This window comes from Condylura cristata, unplaced genomic scaffold (genome assembly GCF_000260355.1).
Source record: "Condylura cristata isolate star-nosed mole 26May11 unplaced genomic scaffold, ConCri1.0 scaffold00007, whole genome shotgun sequence".
Taxonomy (NCBI): domain Eukaryota; kingdom Metazoa; phylum Chordata; class Mammalia; order Eulipotyphla; family Talpidae; genus Condylura; species Condylura cristata.
This window is the reverse complement of record NW_004567108.1, coordinates 38,797,788-38,815,688: the sequence shown is the minus strand read 5'-3', so window position 1 is coordinate 38,815,688 and position 17,901 is coordinate 38,797,788. Positions and strand designations below refer to the sequence as shown.

General features: G+C 45.9%; 1 protein-coding gene across 1 annotated transcript in view; it reads right to left on the bottom strand.

Moving 5' to 3' along the window:
* Positions 1-874: 874 nt before the first annotated feature.
* ZNF366 (zinc finger protein 366) overlaps positions 875-17,901 on the bottom strand; it is a 54,196-nt gene continuing 37,169 nt past the window's right edge. Inside the window, exons 2-5 of the mRNA XM_004678219.1 lie at positions 15,092-16,428; positions 11,577-11,768; positions 3,916-4,090; positions 875-1,595 (exon numbers count right to left, since the gene is read on the bottom strand). Coding sequence (XP_004678276.1) covers positions 1,060-1,595; positions 3,916-4,090; positions 11,577-11,768; positions 15,092-16,414 — 2,226 coding nt within the window. The 5' untranslated portion in view covers positions 16,415-16,428 and the 3' untranslated portion in view covers positions 875-1,059. The remainder of the gene's footprint in view (positions 1,596-3,915; positions 4,091-11,576; positions 11,769-15,091; positions 16,429-17,901) is intronic.

The following is a 17,901-nucleotide window of genomic DNA, read 5'->3' as shown; positions in this document are numbered from 1 at the left end:
CCAGGAATGGATATAATTATGTAGTTTCCGAGAGGGGGTCGGGCGGGGGGGGGGGGGGGGATCACTATTTTGGCTCCATCAAGTTTTCTCAACTCTGGCTGCACAGACAAATCACCTGGAGAAACCTGGAGAACACTAGTGCTGGGCCCTTTCTGACCAAAGAAATCAGAAAGAAATCAGAATCTCTGAGGGGAGAAGAGGTGAATTTCCAGCATTATATATGTTAAAGGCTCCCCAAATGATTGTCAACAAGCTGATGGCTGTTCTGATACTGATCCCTTAAGAAATCCCCTCTTAAGCTCCAGCTCCAGCACTGCTCACTGGGTGACAACTCTTCTTGCTGCTGCCTTATGGGGCATACAGCCTCAGAGGGTATCCTGCTCAGGATTCCAGGGGCAAGCATGTAAGCCCTGCGCAACGTCAGGTCATCTGAAAATAAGGTCCAAATGCCACATGATGATTGAACTGAAGCAGAAACGGCAAATTCAGCCAGGAATCTAAGTATTTCTGATTTTTCCTTAGTCAAAATTATTCAATCTCTTGAAATTTTACCTTATATTGACAGAAACTACTTGAGAACGTCCTCTTCAATAACTCTTCCCTCCTTTGTCATTTCTAGTATTTCTAATACTAGAAAGCAGTTTTTATCTATACAACTTCTAATATTTTCATGTACTTAGAAAAATAATGTTTACATATTTAACTAATCACTAATAAACATGTCAAGCACCATATTTTTGCAACTAGAAAGAAATTTACCATGTGTTATGTATTAGTAAAGAAAAATAGAATTTCTATAAGCACCTCAGCATCAACTTACAATTAGATACCTAGAAAAATATGTACAGTTTGTTCTACTGCAGATATCTTAAAAATCAAAGGCCCAATGAATGACCAAGACGCGTTTACATTACAAAGGATGGTCGCTGGTCATTTATTCTAAGCCATTTGTAAAGATTTGCACCATTCACTCATCTCCAGCAAATGACAACTCATGCGGAAAGCTATATTTGAACTGCCTAGTTCTCATTTTCCAAATGTAATTTTAAAACTGTCCACTTAGATACCTAAGAGTACTGCTTGTTTTTCCATTTTCCTCTCCAGTAATTCTTTTAAGCTCTCATCTCTGTGCTTGAAGTACAAGTAATCAGGGAAGGAGGGGCCCCGTCGGTTGCTCTGCAGAGCCCGGAGGCCCAGACACTCGTCTCTTGGGGGAAGGCCACTTTCCTGGCCACCCTCTTCCCCAACACCGTCCCCAGTCTTCTCCTGGCTTTTTTCTTTCGGGTCGTCTTCCTTCTCCTCCTCACTGGCTTCCCCTGGTACCCCAGCAGCCTGCTCAACCTGGGTGGCTAGATCCTGGGGTGAACAGAGCTGCTTGCTCTGGGGAGCCAGCCCTGGGCTTCCCTGCTCCAGCTCATAGTTGTTGTCATCCTCCTCCTCTTCATGGCAGGAGCTACCCCTGCCACTCTCCCCATCAGAATGGAAGGTGGGTCTCTTCCCCTGGCGCTTCTGGGAGAGGTCAAAGGGTTCATCCTGCTCCAGATTCCGCAGGGCCCCAGCTCCTTGTGCCAGGGTGGTTCTCCCCCGTCCGAAGCCTGTGAAGGCAAAGGCAGTATTCAAGCCCCAGGAGAAGTCCTGAACATGGGTCACTGAGCAGTGCTTGATTTTACATTTTAAAAACAGGTTAAGTTCTCATTAAGGACATAGAGATAGGCCTTGTCATAGATGAACTCTAAAAATTGGCATTAACCCCTTTAAGGCAAATTTGGGATTATGCATCAAAGCTTTAAAATAAGCAGAGTTTGACTTAGCAGTTACCCTTCTGAGAATTTAAACTATGAAAATCATCAAGCAGGGACACAATTATATGTACAGGGATGCTCATCATCACATTTTATATAATGAAACCATGAAAACAACTTATTTAATGACAGGTTTCGTTATATAAATAATTGTACATTCATCCAATGAGCCACGTGTAGACCGCATAGAGATCTATGAATGATCATAAAACCAATTTAATCTCTCTATCAAAAAATGTTTAAAAGGATATATGCCAAAATTTAAAAAAATTATTAACGGAGTTTATTTTGAAATCTTTCTTTTGACTTCTAATGTATTTATGTTACTATTTTTCTAAAAAGATTTATTTGTTTATTCATACAGAGCTGGGGTACAGGCCAGAGGTGCAGGCGCAGTGAGAGGTTTCACCAGAGGGAGTTGGGAGCAGAACAGGATGACTAATGAAGTACACTGCTGAGGGGAGCAGCGGGCAGGTCAGCAGCAAGGGGTCTGCCGCACCATGTGGGTCACCTCCAGGGCAAGGATCAAACTCATGCTGAAGTGGCTTTAGCTTCTTGGTCCTGTAACCTGCTGTGCCACCAGGGAGGGCCCCTTATGTTACTTTTTTATAGTAAGCAGGTATTTTACTATGAGGCAACTTAGTAATAAAGGTACTTTATTCCAAATGATAAAGGTATTTTGTTCTTGAAACAAACAAACAAAATTACCCATTTGGGGTCACCTCATCACTAGAACCCCTAAGCACAGATGGAATAGGAGGACAAAGAGGATAAGTGCCCCCCTCATCCTCCTGTCAAGGCAGTGATAGGAGTTTTAGCTTGAGGTCCTAGAGGAAGAGACATTTTAGTAGCTGACGGATTAATCTTGAGGATTCTACAGTGGGGGAGTCAATAGGGCCAAGGAACAATTGGGGGTGACTGAAGAAGAGCAATAGGCAGCATTGCATCACAGGAGAAGCAGTCTCCTGAGCTGGGGATTCCTTTGTCCTCCTTTGCCTTCTTGGTGATACTGTCAGACAATGAAGGTTGCAGTATCTTTCATCTTGTCAGGCACACAGGGAGATTTTAAAAATCTGGTTAATGTTTCAAAAACTAGGGTGAAAAGTATTAACACATTCTGTAGATGGAAATATTAAAGTTGTTCAAAGTCTGTTAAAAAATTTCAAAGTGGGGCCCTCCCTGGTGGCGCAGCAGGTTAAAGCACCACATATGTGCACCTCTGGCCTATACCCCACATATAGAGCTGTTAGAGGGCATAGATGGTCTCACTCCAGTGGTACGCCTGCTGTGTGTACAAAGTACACTGCAGGGCACAGGAGCATTATGGACTGTTGACTGAAGCACTGCCTCGTTAGGTGGCTGAGGGACAACTCATGAATCCATTAGATCTGGAACATACTGTTCTCAAACTAAGGGACTAGGAAGAAAAAAGAGAAAACTTTTCATCAGCTCAGTTCAGACTCAGTAGGGGACACATAACCCCCTGTTCTGCACAGAGCTAGTCAGGCCTAACCAGCAGGAACATTGTCCCTGGTGTACCTGATGGGAAGAAAGTGGAGGAGTCTTAGCCTGCTAAGACATGCTGCTGTTGACAACAGAGCTTGCAGGACTGTTTTGTAGAAAGGAAAGAAAGTCTCGGTGACAGCAGGGCATGAAGTGAACACAATAAAGGCTTCGGAGTCAGACTTGGGAGTAAAGAAAGTCTGTGTTCAAATCCTGATCCTGTCACTTGTCAGTTGAGTGACTTTGGGGAAATTAATACCTACAGCCTCTGCTCCCCCATCTGGAAAGCAGAGATAACAGACGTCCCTCTAGCCTAGAGTATTGAAGATTAAAGGAGGCAAGGCACCTGCTGCAGGCTGGAGCTGAGAACTAATAATGTTCTGTTGTCCTCATGATGTTCCAACTGATGCTCTGTGACCCACTTTGACTTCCTATTTGCAGATATTACCATTATATTTGCTATAAGCCTGCTCTTGCTACTCTACTGTGGTCTTAAAGATTATACTCCCTTTTACAACATTAAGAATAAACTCCCCAAGTAAAGCCTCTACAAACGAGTACAGCTCCTGCCTGTTAGCTGCTGGCTATGACCGACTTCCTGGACGATTACCTTGCGAATGAAGGCCCCGCTCCATGACCCCGTGTTTGACCTTCATGTGACGTGTCAGGTTCCCCTTCAGAGTGAACTTGCTGGGGCAGTAGAGGCACTTGAAGGGTTTGCTGTCAGAGTGCAGGTGCATGTGGCCCATCAGGTTGTGCATGCGGTTGAATTCCTTCCCACACAGCTATCGGACGGTGGCAAAGAGAACACAGGTTACTTGCAGGTCGGGGACCCACCCCAGGATCCCAGATCCAGGTCTATGTGAGGACAGACATGCTGTCACCTACACTGCTAAGGAAAATGTTCTCCTGGAAGTCAGAGAGGTGTGGGATTGTGCTCAAGTAGGGATAGATTTGTGAGATCTGCTTTCCTGTTCGGCAGACACAAACAAAGCCCTTGGTGCTTCTTTGGAGTGCAAGGTTTGGAAAAGGTCAGCAGTTAGAAGGCATTATCTGAGTCTGCCTTGGAATACTTCATTTAATTGTCACATCAATCCTAGGAGATGGGTTGTCATCACCCTCCCCCGATTTTTGAGAAGGATAAACTGAGGCTCAGGTTACACTCATCAAGGTATATAGCTGGTGGGTGGGATAATGAACTCAGTCATTGGCCACTCGAGACAACATTCCTATTTTGCAGTCTCAACATAACTCTTCTTCAGACTGCATTAGTCAACACTTTCCTCATTTATTAATTTGGAAACTACTGGCTTGGATTTCAGAGTTAGAGAGACCGCAGAGATGTAAATGCAGGACTGTTTCTTTTCTCTGGGAGATGTGAAGTACTGAAATATTACCTCAGTATACATGTTTACAAAGAATAAACACATTCATTTCTTTCTACTTCATTTTTCTATATTCCTATCAAAACACAAAGAATGGATGGATCACAACAGGCTGAACTACCTCTTCTAAGACAATGCATACAGATGCTAAGGTATAAACAGAAGTAGCTGACCATGGTGCTTTCCCTCCTTTTCTCATCCCCAAGCCCAGCAAAGCTCTGGACCTCCTTGGCTGCACTGGGCAGAAGTCAGAGGAGGACTTTGCATCTGCTCTTGGGCCAGAGTGATAAGAGGAACATTCTCCTTTCCTCCCCAGCTCCAAGATCCATGTTCAGGGGTGAATGAGATGTGTCATGGATAGGGACTCCAGATACAGAGTCCCCCAACATTTGATGCCAGTTTTTCTTTCCCACTGACAGATATTTTCAGTGTCAAAGGTGATAATTCTGGGTTGAATTTTTAAATAAATTATGAATTATTTTATTCATTAAGGTAACTCTTTTTCAGGTAGCTACAGAGGTGAGAATTGAACTGACCATGAAAGAAAGGCTAAACCAAATTTAATCCTTTAGATTAGCCTAAAGGAATGCTGGGCGGTAAGAGGAAGTCAACCTGGATTACAAATACGGCACTGGCAGGCCACACATGGGTGATGAATGGTTGCTTCTGTATTTTTTAATGATTCATATTTGGGGGTTTCAAGTATTTTTCCCTTTATACTTCCTAACTGGCAAGCATGAATTTGACAAACTGGTGTCCTAAAAAGATGTATTCAGGGCACTTGCATGTCACTTTCATTTGGAAAAGGTGACCCAAAAGGTGAAAGGCTGAAACAGTGCTCTAACTTAACTTCCTCATTGAAGTTCTATATGTGGGACAGACCCTTGGTTCTTTTATTCTCAGTAGACAGATTTATTAAGCTCTATCACCCTTACATGATCCTGTTTATAGCTCAGTACTCTATAAAGTTTTTCTGATTCAATTCATTCACTACTGAACTTTCCAGGACATTTTAGTACTACATAGGGACATTAAAATATTAAAATATTATTGTCTCTTGAAGTCAAGGAATCAGGGAAAAGCCACTATGTGACATGACAGGTCAGCTTCATGATCTGATGAGTGATTGGTAAAGGAGAATGATTTTCCTGCTGTCGGCAAATTTTAATTTGTATATACCATAGTAATCCTTCATGGTTCTATCATGGCCTAATGGGCCAGGCAATGGAGAGCTTTCTCAGGGCTAAGGGGAGGTATGTTAGCTCTGAGAGATGTTTGGGACACTTAAGGGTATCCCAGGTAGTATTCAAAAATGCAAAGTCTGCCTTCCTTTGCTTTGTGTTCAATCTTAGTGTTAAGCACAGGGTACATAATAATATTTAATGACTGTCTAGGTACTTGATTGGGGGACTAAACACGCAAATCCGAAATCTATTACTCTTCCTTGCAAAAATTCCAAAATACAACCATCACCAACTTTATTCCTTTCCCATACTAACCCTATACATACTAGTTTGCACAAAAAATCCTCAGTGGCAGAAGGATGGAGACAGTTAACTCAAGACCCAAGGGACTTGGATACCATTCACATCCTCATGGTAGCTATCTATGATTTCTTCCTTTCTGACCTCTCCACAAAGTCCTTTGTTCCTAATTCAGAACACTTGGCCTCTTCATCTTTTCCATAAGACATTAGACAAATGTATGGTACATTTGTCTCTGTGAAACTTAGAGCAAGGCTTTTCAGTCACTCCTAGTGAGGACAGGCCACAGGAGGAGGGTAAATTAAAGATGGCGCCCTCAAATGGGGCTTGAGAGGTGACTCTAAGCACACATGTTGTAGAGGAGGGAAATTCTGACTAGAAGGAAGAAAAAGGGTTAGGAAGGAGCATTCAAATGCTAAGTTTCTTCTCTAGGTTAAAATGGTCAGCTAAAAAGCCCCCTTTAATCACCAGATATGAAGCTAAGAGCTAGCCCAAGCAAGGCTTACTGAATCATCTCCTGCCAAAGTCTGCAGACTAAAACAGACAGAGGAAGCTGCTGGGGTGGCGAGAACAAAGGCTGCATCTTGCAGATGGCCAGCTGCATCGTCTCTCTCCCTTCTGAGCGCTCAGTTGCCCTAATGATCAGCGTGCCTAATCCTGGATCTCGCTTTTCCAGCTACACCCACCTTTATGCCTGCTTTTTAAAGAGAGCGGCAAACCTCAACATTTAATAGAAAAGGTGGACAAATGTTTTGAGCTGTTTTTCAAAATAGTCTGCAGAGATTATTAAGCTTTGAGATAGCAGAGCAGAAAAGTGACAGTGAGACCTTAGAGGGACAGAGATCTTGCTCTGTTTTCTTTTCAGTAAAACGTTCATGATATTTGTAGTTTCTCCTGAAGGGTCAAATGAGACAATTCTGTAAAGAGCTTGGCAAACAGTAAGAGCTCAATAAATACTAACTCTTATTACTGTCATTAACATGTTCGTAGTTGATTATTTTATATTACAGAAATGGAAAGATATTTGAGGATGACGATCCTGTGTTTTAAAGCCAAATATCAAAGGAAGGACAAAGTCAGGACACCTTGAAGTAAATACCTGCCAGGTTACTTGGGGAACAATTACAATGGGAGCAGTTGTGTTCAACAGAGCACTGGGAAATATGGATGGGAAGAGACCCATGCTACAGTGCACACTTTGGGTGAGGCCAACTGAAATCTCCAATTCTCATGCTATAAACAGTTAGCAAAAGCCCTGTTTGCTCCCGGCCTCCTTGTTCCTTGTCCTCAGAGGAGTTCTGAATCTGTCCTCCTGGGGCCCCTGCCCCTTCCCAGCCCTGGGTATGGAGGTGCCTCAGGCAACATGCCCAAGCCCCAACAATAATCCTGACAGCCAGGGCCACTGAGAAGTCAACTGTGTGGAGAAACAGGGCGATGGCAGTCGGTGGACACTGGGCCCAGCCAGACCCTGCAGAGCCAAGAAGAGGCACGCTACGTCGAGCCAGCCAGCCTGATCTGAGCGTGAGGACAAAGATGCACCAGGAAGTCTGTGTTTTCCTATTCTGAGAGAAAAGGTCAAAGAGCTGTGACCTGCAGCTGAGGAGAATGGCCTCTGCTAAACAGCCCTTCCCTTACATTCTTCTCTCTCTCTCTCTCTCTTTTAATAAGAAGGGTGTTCCTTTCCTCAAAGGGAGAGAGAGGGAGGGAGGGAGAGAGAGACTGTAAACTGTCCAAAAGGACCGTGAGAAAACAGGAAGCTTTGAAAAGTACAAGAGAAAGCAAGATGAAATCTATTTGCAGGCGGGCCTCTGGGGACATGTGAGGCATTGTTAAGCAGGCAGTTCATACAGCTATATCCTTCCTTCTGCTGAGGAGGGCTTTGCTGCCAAAAGGCTGCTATCTGGTCACTGCCTTAACCCCCTCCATGCCAAGCCTGATCCCAAGCTCCGGGTGCCTAAAAGACTCCCACCTGGTATCTCCCCTATGGAGCATCTAAGAGCAGGAGAGGGAAATGGAGCCAACTTAGTGGAGGTGGTGGGGACCCTTTGCAGAGAGACCTCATCCTGTCCTAATAGCCCTTCCCTACGCCTTCAGGCCTCTGCCTCAGACCAGGCTACAGATGACCTGGTGATTCATAACTTAGGCAGCTCTGGGCTTCACCCATCTCAAAGGAGAATTTGTCCCGGAAATTCTGGATGGCTGCCTTTCCTGACAGGTTTCCCAAAGACGGCAGCTGGTTCTTTGCTATTATAAGTGTGGCTGCCATAAGGATAGCATCCAAATCAACCTCTGCGTGCTTACGCAGAATCTGGGAAGCATATTTCTGAAACAGCTTAAGTCCATGGGCACAGGTCTCTGAAGCAACCTCAGCTGGCTTCCAGAAGCAAGGAGTCCAGAAATCGAGCCAATGGCAAAAGAGCCAAGAAGGGCAGTAATATTTTTATAAGAAAAAAGAAACAGAATGGTAACCTTTCCTCCCCTCTAATTTTCCATCCTATTGTTAATGTGTCAGCTTGCTGTGGACAGCTGTTTTCACTGAGCAGGGGACTGAAAGAACCATTTTATGTTGTGACTAGGGGAGGAATTTATGTCAGGAAGGATTCTTAATAGGGAGAATCCTAAGAAATTAGAATCTGTTACTGTAAGAATTTCCTTTCTTGGCAAGTTTTTGGGGAAAGGAGACAGAATTAACTCTTAGTGTGAGACAAGAGCAAGGCTTTACTCTTGCAGTCACATCAGTCATGTGGAGGGAGTAACTCTTCTTTGTCATCAGGAGAAAGCTTGATTTAGCTGTCTGGCCTGCTTGCTGACATCACTATGCAGCCAGCCAATCATTCATCTCTGGCTGTGAACTGCAGAGTGGTGAGACAATAGCCCTTGTTTCCTTCTCCAAGCTTCAGAGCCCCAACCACTTGTACCTGGGTAAGAATCTGGCACAGATGGATGGGAAGCAAGGCCCACCTTGTTACATGATCTGTAACCTCAGACACACCCTGAAGCACTTTTGAATGAAAAAGGATGAGAGAATGACACCACGGCAGGTGACACTCTGCAGGGAGATGGGGACGAGGAGGAAAACCTACGGTACACCTGACGGGTGTCTTGCTTCAGTGTCTGGGAGTGGCGAAGGGCCACTAAGTTTGGCCTCCATGCCTTGTTCTTATGATAGATATACTCTCTTAAGCAGCCTGTCAGGATTGTAGTCTCCTGAGGAAGAAGTGACCAGTACAGAAGGCCAGCTCTTCAATTCCTGCACCAGGCCTATCTCCCAATTTAGCACATAAACCATACATCCTACCAACGCTGGACTCCTCTAGAAAGCTTATGGGATCCAACAGTGTGACAAGACATCCAGAGCCTAACTCAACCTCAAGGAAACAGCAAACTGAGTTTTTAAAGAGTAAAGTTGACCACCAGGATGGGGAGAAGGGACAGTCACTCATGAAGGGGACCTGAAATACCCAACTAGCTGGTTCTGCACCACTGGGCCCAGCAGCACTCACTGTGCATCTTCTGTGCATGGTACCAGAGAGAATCCTTGCCTCCTTGGTTACCATATGCTCCCAGATACCCTCTAGAACCCCGAGGCCCTTGAGGGTAGGGAAGCAGACTGTTTCTCTCAGCCATTTCCTGTATTGTCCCTGTCCCTTGACATATCTTTCCATTTTAGGGATTTTTTTTTCTGCCTGGTTCACTGCTCCTAGCCCTGAACTGACAAAGTAGAGGTGAGAGGGAGATGGTTAGATGGCACAGGGGTAGATTTTTAGGGGACTATATACTGTGCCAGTGGTTCTCTTCCTAGTAATAACTTCATGTGTTCCATTACTAGTTGGTAAGAAAATATATTCAGAGACCAAGAGTAAAGTCAACCCCAGGGATGAAGAGTGGCACCACCTCTGCAGGAGCCAGATAGTCCCTGGCAGGCTGGACAGCTCTGCTACATGTGAGGGACTCCAGAGGCTCTGTGCAGTCACAAGGAACTCGAAAAACTCCCTAAAGAGCGAGAGAAGAGGTGGTCAGTGGTGTCCAGGGCCCTTACTCAGAAGGGTCTTGAATCTGGGCTTAATGCTCTGCTTTTATCAAGTTGAAATGCATAATGTTTAAACAAAGGGCCCCACGTTTTCATTTTGCCCTGGGTTCTCTGAGTTATGTAGCCCATCCTGCATGCAGCTTCGAAGCTCCCTTTCAGCCTGGAAGATTCAAGATGGATATAAACTGACTTTCAAACCACCGGGAACTTAAAGAAAGGAGGGGAAACACAAGTAGGTGGCAGGAAAAGGGCTGGAGGGATAATCCTCCCTCCCCCACCTCCGGAGATGCCCACACAGGTCTAGGAAAGCTCTGGTTCCTGACCCCTGTCACCCCATTCCGGAGTGGCCAACACAGGAAAGAAGTCAGCTTCACAGGGGGTTCCTTCAAGTGGGGGACATGCTGCAGGGAGATTAAAGCAGGAACAGCCCCTGCAAGCAGGGGGTCCTAATTTAGAACTGGGAATCGGTGGAGAATTTATTTGGACCCCATTAAACATGCAGTGACAGATAGGAGAAAAACTTACATTTTGAACAAAAGGCTCTGACAGAGTCTATAAGTAGCTATTTTTCTCTTCTCCCCCCTTAGCCATCTTTTCATGTCTGGGGTGACACTTGCTGACACATTCCTTGTATTAAACTAGCCAGTACTGAGCATGATTCCTCCTCATTTTAGAAATGGAGAAGGGAAACAGTGCTGAAGAGGAGGGTGGGAAGGCTTCTTGGGAAGCCCAGACATTACTGAATAGTCCCAGTCAGTGCTTTGGGCTTTACAGATTGCCAGCTCATGCATAATTTCATCTAATGAAAAAAAAAATCTAGCCAAGTTAATCTAACATAGGCCTTAATGGAGATGTTCAATCCCATGCTCCAGAGCCCTCGGGAATGAATGGAAACACTTGTGTCTGTGCAGTTATTTTTCAGCCTAATAAGGAGGTCATCTGGGCAGTTAGCCTCAGAAGTGCTTTCACTTCTCTGAGAGTCCTGCCATCAAATCACACTGCTCAGCCCAAGGTTAGAAGGGCAGGATAGCACGAGTGATGAGGAGGAGGAATCAGTTGATAGGAGCCGCTTCATCTTCTCTCTGGCTTCTACTGACTTGAACAAGGGAAAGGCTATTACGCCTGATCTCTTTTTCAAAATGACATCTCCACATCACCTTCACCCTTTAACAACCCTCAGACTTTCTCCTACTGGTTGTCTCCAGTGCCTGGGCCCATAGGCAGCCCGCTGAGGGGGATGTGAAGGGGGGCAGAACAGCCGCTGTGCAGAGGACCTGCTCTGAGCCTGAGTAGCCCCATGCTGAAATGGAGTAGAAGGTTCCTTGGAGAGCCTCCCAGTCAGGCCTGCCCCTCGGAAGGGTGTGCTGCCCACCTTGCATTTGAAAGGCTTCACATCAGAGTGGACGATCATGTGCGCCTTGAGGGTCTGTTTCTGCACAAAACTCTTATAGCAGAGGTGACACTGGTAGGCACGGATGTTGGTGTGGATCAGCACGTGTCTCTTCATGTTGGCCAGCAGGGTGAACTCTCGCCCACAGATCCCACATTTGTGCTCCTTCACCCCCTGGAGGAAGGTTAAATAAATAAATAAAAAATAAATATATATAGGTTTGCAGGTAACATGCTTTCATCAGGATGTGGTCTTCTCTCTCTGACACGTAAATCCACGAAGAGTTTGTTGACACACACTGAGTTCCAAATGGTATGGCCTTGGTCTCATTAAGTTAACTATTTTCTTGAAAAGTGTTGCTTATATTTTATTTCTACTGAAAACCACTGTCTAGACCATTGGTAGAAAAGGAAGCTACTGCTTTTGTTGCTGCTGCGGGGGTTAATTCTACAGTAACAATTCTCAGGGATTAATAGGATTTTGGGAACAGCAAATGGAATGATATGTGAAATAAATCTATAGTCCAGCTTTCATGATAATGAAAAACTAAGACCTCCTAAAGTGATATTATCATTTCCCATATGAAAACCAACATTCTCTTGAGTTCTCATTAATGGATTTGCAAATCTCAGAACAACTCACATCCACACTTCAATAAACTGCAGCTTGATAATCACCTCTGAGAGGATCCCCTGGGTTCCCACAGGCCATAGTAACCTCTGCATGATTTGGCTGTAGAGCCTTCTATAAGTTGGTTTCTGTTCTATACAAAAATTTGACTGAGGATAACTTTATGGATTAGAAAACAGCACAGAAGTAGAGTTTCTAGTTTCCTTGCTGTTTGTGGAGAAGTTTTTGAATACTGAAGCATCAGTGCCCTCAACGGAAAGTGTTATTTCGGGCTCAGCATGAGTAGAGCATTATCCAAATTAGTGCTGCCCTGAAAAGGCCTTTACAAGATCTCATCACCCAGAATAACTTATTAGATGGAAGACTTAGAGAACCATGGTATTAAAGTGAGGTTATCACAGGTTAGAACAATCTGTTAGTGAACAACTATGCATTATACAACCCATAGAGCTTGATATCCGCACTCCATGAAGGAGGGAGGGGTTCCAAGCTCTGCGCTGGCTTTCTTTATTTCCAGTCTTTAATTTGGGACATGGTAGAAAGTACCACTCAGTTTTGGCGATCCCAGACCCTAAAGTGTGTGTTTGGGTCTCTGTTAACAACTTACTAGCTGTGTGACCCGAGATAAGATTTGTGACCTTTCCTGATGAAGGCTCCCTCATCTGAAAATGAAGTGATAGGTCATGAGAACCTGGGACAGTTTCCAGCCAGGATACTCTCTAGATGATTGTAGATGTGTATGGTTTGTGCTAATAAAGAGCTCAAATTTTTAATACCCTCCTCAAAGGATGAATTTTTAGAATGTATTGCATATTCAAACAGTGAGTTTAAATTATGAAATTAATGGGAACTATTTTCTCGATGGATTTTAAAATTACTTTGGCATCTTTCTTTTCAAAATTGTTTCTGTATCTGGCTGTGGGATCCAGATGTCCTGGAACCAAGGAGAAACAACCACATTTATCACTGCTTTGGGAATTCTCTAAAGAGAATTCTGTGGGCTAGAACTCAAGTGAGTGGACACAACTTTGGGGAACAAAGGAAGCTGCTATGTTTCTAACAGGGTCAGAGAAATCATAGTCCTGGTATCCAAAATTGACTAAGGAGGGAGGGGTTCCCAGCCCAGGTCTGAATCTCTTTGCCTATATATCTACTTCTTTAACTGGGACATGGTAGGAAATACCACTCCTCAGTTTTAGGGCACTAAAGAGTATGTTTGGGTCTCTTACTGGAAGGATTGTTCTTGCTAGAATGATCCAGAGGGGATCCACAGGATTATTAAGGGTGAGCAGAGGTTGAGAAAGGGGCAGTGTGAACAGTGGTGTTCAAGAGCTCAGGGGCTGGAGTCAGAGATTTCTGAGTGACTTTTTCATGTCTCAGAGTCTTATCTACAGATTTGGGTTGATACCCATTGGTATCTTATCAGAGTTAAAGAGCATTAAATGAGAAGTAAAGCACTTTGCACATAGAGATTATCAGTAAATAATACCTCTCATGATTTGCTGATGACTTTAATTAAAATACATTTAGTTTCCTAATTCAAAGGAAATTCATTACAGATACCAGGCTGTTTTCTTACTTTGACTTCATTCTCTACTCATACAGAATTTTTACATGTTCTCAAATGCACCTTTGATTGCTTCTCCAAACACACAGGAGCCTCTGTAATCAGTTGTGATTAACACTGTCTAGGTTCTTTTTTGAAGGTTCCTGCACTTGAATGGTATCTACAGGTGCCATTTGAGGGCAGGCGCTGTTTGTGCTGGGCCTACAAGGCAGCCACACATTTCACCTCTGCTGCAGAGCCAGAAAATGCCCTGCGTTTTGTTCTAACCTAACAAATGAAACCCATTGCAGCAGAGCAGAAATGTTATCTTAGCTGGGCAAAGTCCTCCCCTGACCTTTCAGAATTAAAGAATGTTTTAGAAATTCTGGTCTGTTAGAAGTCTGTCTGCCAAGAAAACCATTTGTGGCCGTGGGGGTGAATGCAGAGGTCAGTGGGGCAAATCTCTCCTCACAGAAATTCAAAGCAGACCCAAATAAGCAGAGCTCGAGTAAGATACCAGAGATACCACTGAGGCCCTTTTTTAGGTCATCCTGAATGACTCCAGGGCTTTGGTTGCAAACTAGGCTGAACTGAAACCCATGGACCTATATTCCTCATTGAAAACCTAAGTCCAGAGAAAAGAAAACCAAACCCAAATAGAGAAAGATGCTCTCCCATGCTGCCTACAGTAACAAACCACAGCTCACTGCACTTAATTAGACAGGTCCTCCACTAGGAGAAGCATAGGCCCTGCTGGTTCAGGCCAGCCTCTTCTCCCCTGGAGCCAGTTGCATAAGAAGCAGGTCTCACAGTGGAGGAAGAAAACAAAATAAAGGTAGTAACTGCCTCATCAGCAAAAAAACCAAGAGAATGATTTAGAATTCTCTGGATGGTTTTAATTAGTATGTCCCCGGCACAGAGCAGGTCTCGAATAGATCAAGTCTGATGACACATTCCTGCTAGTGTCTAGTTTCCAGAAGCCAAAGTTTAGGGATTCTTTGGGGCACCTGCACAGCCAGCTGTTTGCTTCATCTTTCCTCACTCTCCTCTCCAGACTACCAGCATCATTTATTCCTAGGCCACACTCAGGCTCAAGAAGGCTAGGTGGGAAAGCTCTTGATCTCTAGACGATCACTAGTCTCATCTTCATCCATTTCCAGGTGAGGAAGGGTGTCAGGTTTGAGGCAAGGCAAGCCCAGGCTTGCTCAGCTTCTCCTTTTGGGAGGAGGGGAGCAGCGCAGGTCTCCTGGACCAAGCTCCTGGTCCCTGGCCCCTAAGGCTCTGTCTGTTACCCAAGGTCCTGCCAGCCCCACCCTTGTACCTTGTGGGTGAGGGAGTGCTGCTTGAGGTGGTGTGGCTGCACGAACTCCATGCCACACTCTGAGCAGATGTAGGGCCTGATGTCTTTGTGCTTCATCATGTGGTTCTGCAGCTGGCTCGGGTACTGGAAGGTCTTGTCACACTCGGAGCAGTTGTACTGGATGGGGCCCCTGTGTGTGGTGAGGTGCCTCTTCAGCTGGGCCAGGGTGGGGAAGTCGAGGCCGCACTCCACGCAGATGTTCTCCCGTCCGCTGGCGTGCTTGGCCTCATGGGCCTTGAGCTCGCTAGGGTAGGCAAAGCCCCGGCCACACACACGGCAGTTGTGTGGCTTCACCTCGCTGTGCTGCATCATGTGGCGCTTCAGGTGGCTGGTCTGGGTGAAGGCCTTGTGGCACACCTGGCATTTGTGGGGCCGCGTGCCCTGGTGGGTGAGCATGTGGGTGTGCAGATGGCTGAGCTGTTTGAAGAGCTTCCCGCAGCGGGTGCAGGCGTGCGGCTTGATCCCGCTGTGGCCCAGGATGTGGGTGACCAGGTTGTACTTGGAGGTGTAGGACTTGTCGCAGGTGGGGCACTGCCAGCGCTTCTGCGCCCCGCCCACGTCTACGTAATAGCTGTCGTCAATCTGCACGTTCACGTCCACGCGCTCCACTTTCTGCTTAGCCTCTTCGCGCTCGCGGGGCTCCACTTTCCGCGGCAGCAGCGGCTCCGGAGGCTGCTTGGGCAGGAAGGTGTGGCGGCTGAAAGGGAACGGGGAAGACGCGGGCATGAAGAAGGGGAACATGAGGCCTGGGGGCACTTTGGGGTAGTAGGGGTAGGGCGCCGGCAGGAATGGCGGGGGTGTGGGCTGGGGCCACACGGCGCTGGGCTTCACAGGCTCCTGCTTGACTGGTTTGCCCCCCAGATGTTCCAGGGTGCGGTAGAACTGGAAGCCCACGTTGCACAGGTCGATCATCTGCGAGTCATATTTGGGACGCGGAGGCTGCGGGAACAGCAAGGGGAGGCTCCGCGGGCCGTGGCCTTTGCTCTCCTCAGAGTGAAGGGCCGCTGCGGCTTCTTCCGCAGGGTGGTTATAGGGCATCTTGGTGGGCATGCTCTTGCGCTTGCGAGACCCTCCTCCTTCAAATGCCCCGTCGAGGTCCCCTGGAGGAGGTTCATACCGGAACTGGGAAAAAGGGCCGCGCAGAGCCTCTGGGAAGGGGTGTCTCTGAGGCGCTTTCCCGCGGGCTACCACAGGCTGCAGGCAGTGGGGAAAAGAGGGGGCTCTCTTCACGCCCACACCGTAGTGCACGTCCTCATTTTTGACCATCTTCATTTCCTTCTGCATCCTTGACAACTTTCCTTTAAAAAGAAGGAAACTTATTTTATTGAAAAAATAACTTTCACGATTTCAGCTAGCGGTTAGTACAAATGTGTGGAGAGTAGTGTCTGTTTAATTCTGACCTTCAATTATTCTAGAGCTGTTTATGATATCACTGATTTTTTCCCCTTTGTAAAACCAGTCACTATCTACCAAGCGCTGGCCCCCTGGAGTATGACCATCGAGTTGTGTCAGCTTGGGCTCTTCAACTGTAGAACCATAGCTGGGCAGAGGTGGGGGGGGGGGGGGGGGGATGGATTAGATTAGGAGAAACTTGAGACCCTTCTGGCCATTAACCTTATTTAAAATGAAAGTACTGGGTCCTCCCTAGTGGCGCAACTGGTTAGGATGCACAGCACTGCAGCCGCTGCAGTGTGAGTTTGATCCCTGCCCGGGAGGGGACACACATGGTGCGGCAGACTTCTCCTGCCACACCTGCTGCTCTCCTCAGCAGTGTACTTTGTAGATCTGCCTGTTCTGCTCCCCACTCTGTTTCTGGTGAATCCTCTCACCGCCCCTGCACCTCTGACCTGTACCCCAGTTCTATATGCATAAATAAATCATTTTCTAAAATTTAAATAAAAATAAATAAATAAAATGAAGGTACCAAGGTTCAAAGAAATAAAGTGACACTTTCAAACCTCCACTGCTACCCACTGCAAGAGTAAGAAGTAGGACATGTCCAGTCCAAAATGGAATTGTCTGCTAATGGTGATTTAAATGTGTCTTTTAGGGTTATTTCTTCCGTGCAGTGACTGATTTCCACTTCTTCGGGGTATCCTGAGGCCTTTGCTGCTGGAGGATGGGAATATTCGAGACCACGTAGAAGGTAGGTGAATGTTTAAGTCACTTTTCAGAATTTTTATGTATCTACCCTGAGTAAAATGTACTATGGGGGGGTTATAGTGAATGGATGAGATTGATGTGATTAAGAAAAGCACATAACCCAATGTTACAAAACTTTATTTACGTTCCCACCTGAAGCAATTTTGCATTAAAAAAAAAATCCCTGGATTGTGAGTCTTGAAAATAGAACTTACATTACCTCTTTCATGCAAGTATCAAAGCATGACTTCCAGTGTCTCCTGCCGTGCATGACATTGCCCCACTGAGGCAGTGCTGCCTGCTGGGACTACATCAGACATGTCTGGGAGAGCCTACAGGCCCAGAGTTGAAACCAGGTTGCCTTTCACATACCTACTTGCCATTATTCTCTCTTGCTCACATGGATACTGGTGGAAAGAACCAAGTGGCTGACTCCACATAGCCTTCTTTTTTCTCAAATCCTTTAAGCTTGCATGAGATTGGCCCCCTTCGCCTTCAGAGGTTCCCACAGAGCCAATGGGTATGGCCAAGTGTGTGTATTGGGTCTGGTGTGGGGTCCTGGACTACCTCAAAGCTCAACTGCTGAGAATAACCTCTTGCTGAGTAGGGCAGGGTGATGTCTCCAGTAG